General features: G+C 38.7%; 1 protein-coding gene across 1 annotated transcript in view; it reads right to left on the bottom strand.

The window, feature by feature from the left end:
• The window catches only part of LOC106817820 (protein ariadne-2-like), an 18,709-nt gene that overhangs the window by 2,581 nt on the left and 14,920 nt on the right, over window positions 1-1,208 (bottom strand). Inside the window, exon 12 of the mRNA XM_014822521.1 lies at window positions 547-618. Coding sequence (XP_014678007.1) covers window positions 547-618 — 72 coding nt within the window. The remainder of the gene's footprint in view (window positions 1-546; window positions 619-1,208) is intronic.

Raw genomic sequence — 1,208 nt, 5'->3', positions numbered from 1 at the left:
TGGAACATCAGCGCGTGCCGACATCCAGCGAATCGAACGTTCGTCCCGTTCGAAAATTATTCTGAATGCGTCAATCAACGGCCATTGTTCAGTTGCGCTGGCGCGATATACGAAGTAGATAACGACACACCGAACATAAAGCAGCAGCGAGATCGATAAAGGAAATCATCCGAAACGTCGCTCGGGAATTGCCGTAACAGGGGTAGAAATTAACTTTTACACAAGGGACTCCCCACCCTCAAAAAGAGGGAGTCCGCAGCAAAATGAGGGAGTCTGCAGTCTGACGTTCAAAATTAAAGACATTAACAATAAGTTTCATGCAGTTGCACGTCTGCCAAATTTTCTTTGAACATTTGATGAAAAAAACCGGTAATTCCACGAGGCTGTGCTCTGGAACTAACTAGTTATAATATCTATGCAGAATTTTCAGGGAGTCACACGGACTCCTGCATATGTCAAATCAGGGAATCCGACAGTAAATCATGTAGTATTTGACTCCAGACTCGCGTTAATTTCGCACCCTACCGTAAGCTGCGAGGAACTTACCAGCTCCTTCCGATGACCGCTGTTTACCATGTAGTAAGCATACGGGTAGGTGTACTGTAACGTGTAGCGGCACTAAAAGACATTAGAATTCATCACACATTAGAATTCATCACACATTAGAATTCATCACACAATAGAATTTATCACACATTTAATTTATCACAGATTAAAATTCATTACACATTAGAATTCATCGCACATTAGAATTTATCACGCATTAGAATTCATCACATGTTAGAATTGATCACACATTTAATTTATCACAGATTAAAATTCATCGCACATTAGAATTTATCACACATTAGAATTCATCACACATTAGAATTTATTACACAACAGAATTCATCACATATTAGAATTTATCACACATTAGAATTTATCACACATTAGAATTTATCATGCATTGGAATTCATCACACAACAGAATTCATCACGCATTAGAATTCATCACACAAGAATTTATCACACATTAGGCAACGTGCAGTTTCACGGCCAGCCTCTACCTTTCTTAAGATACCAAAGCCCTCGAATAACCATGGCTATTTATTAGCAATTAACATATTAATTATTTTAATGATAATTATCGTAATTATCAACATGTCGCCCCAAGCGCGGCGACATTATCAAAACGAAAACTCGGATGGACCGCGCAAACCCGTAAA

Source organism: Priapulus caudatus, unplaced genomic scaffold (genome assembly GCF_000485595.1).
Source record: "Priapulus caudatus unplaced genomic scaffold, Priapulus_caudatus-5.0.1 Scaffold1880, whole genome shotgun sequence".
Taxonomy (NCBI): domain Eukaryota; kingdom Metazoa; phylum Priapulida; class Priapulimorpha; order Priapulimorphida; family Priapulidae; genus Priapulus; species Priapulus caudatus.
Note: the sequence above shows the minus strand (reverse complement) of the source record. Positions and strands in the feature narration are given on the sequence as shown.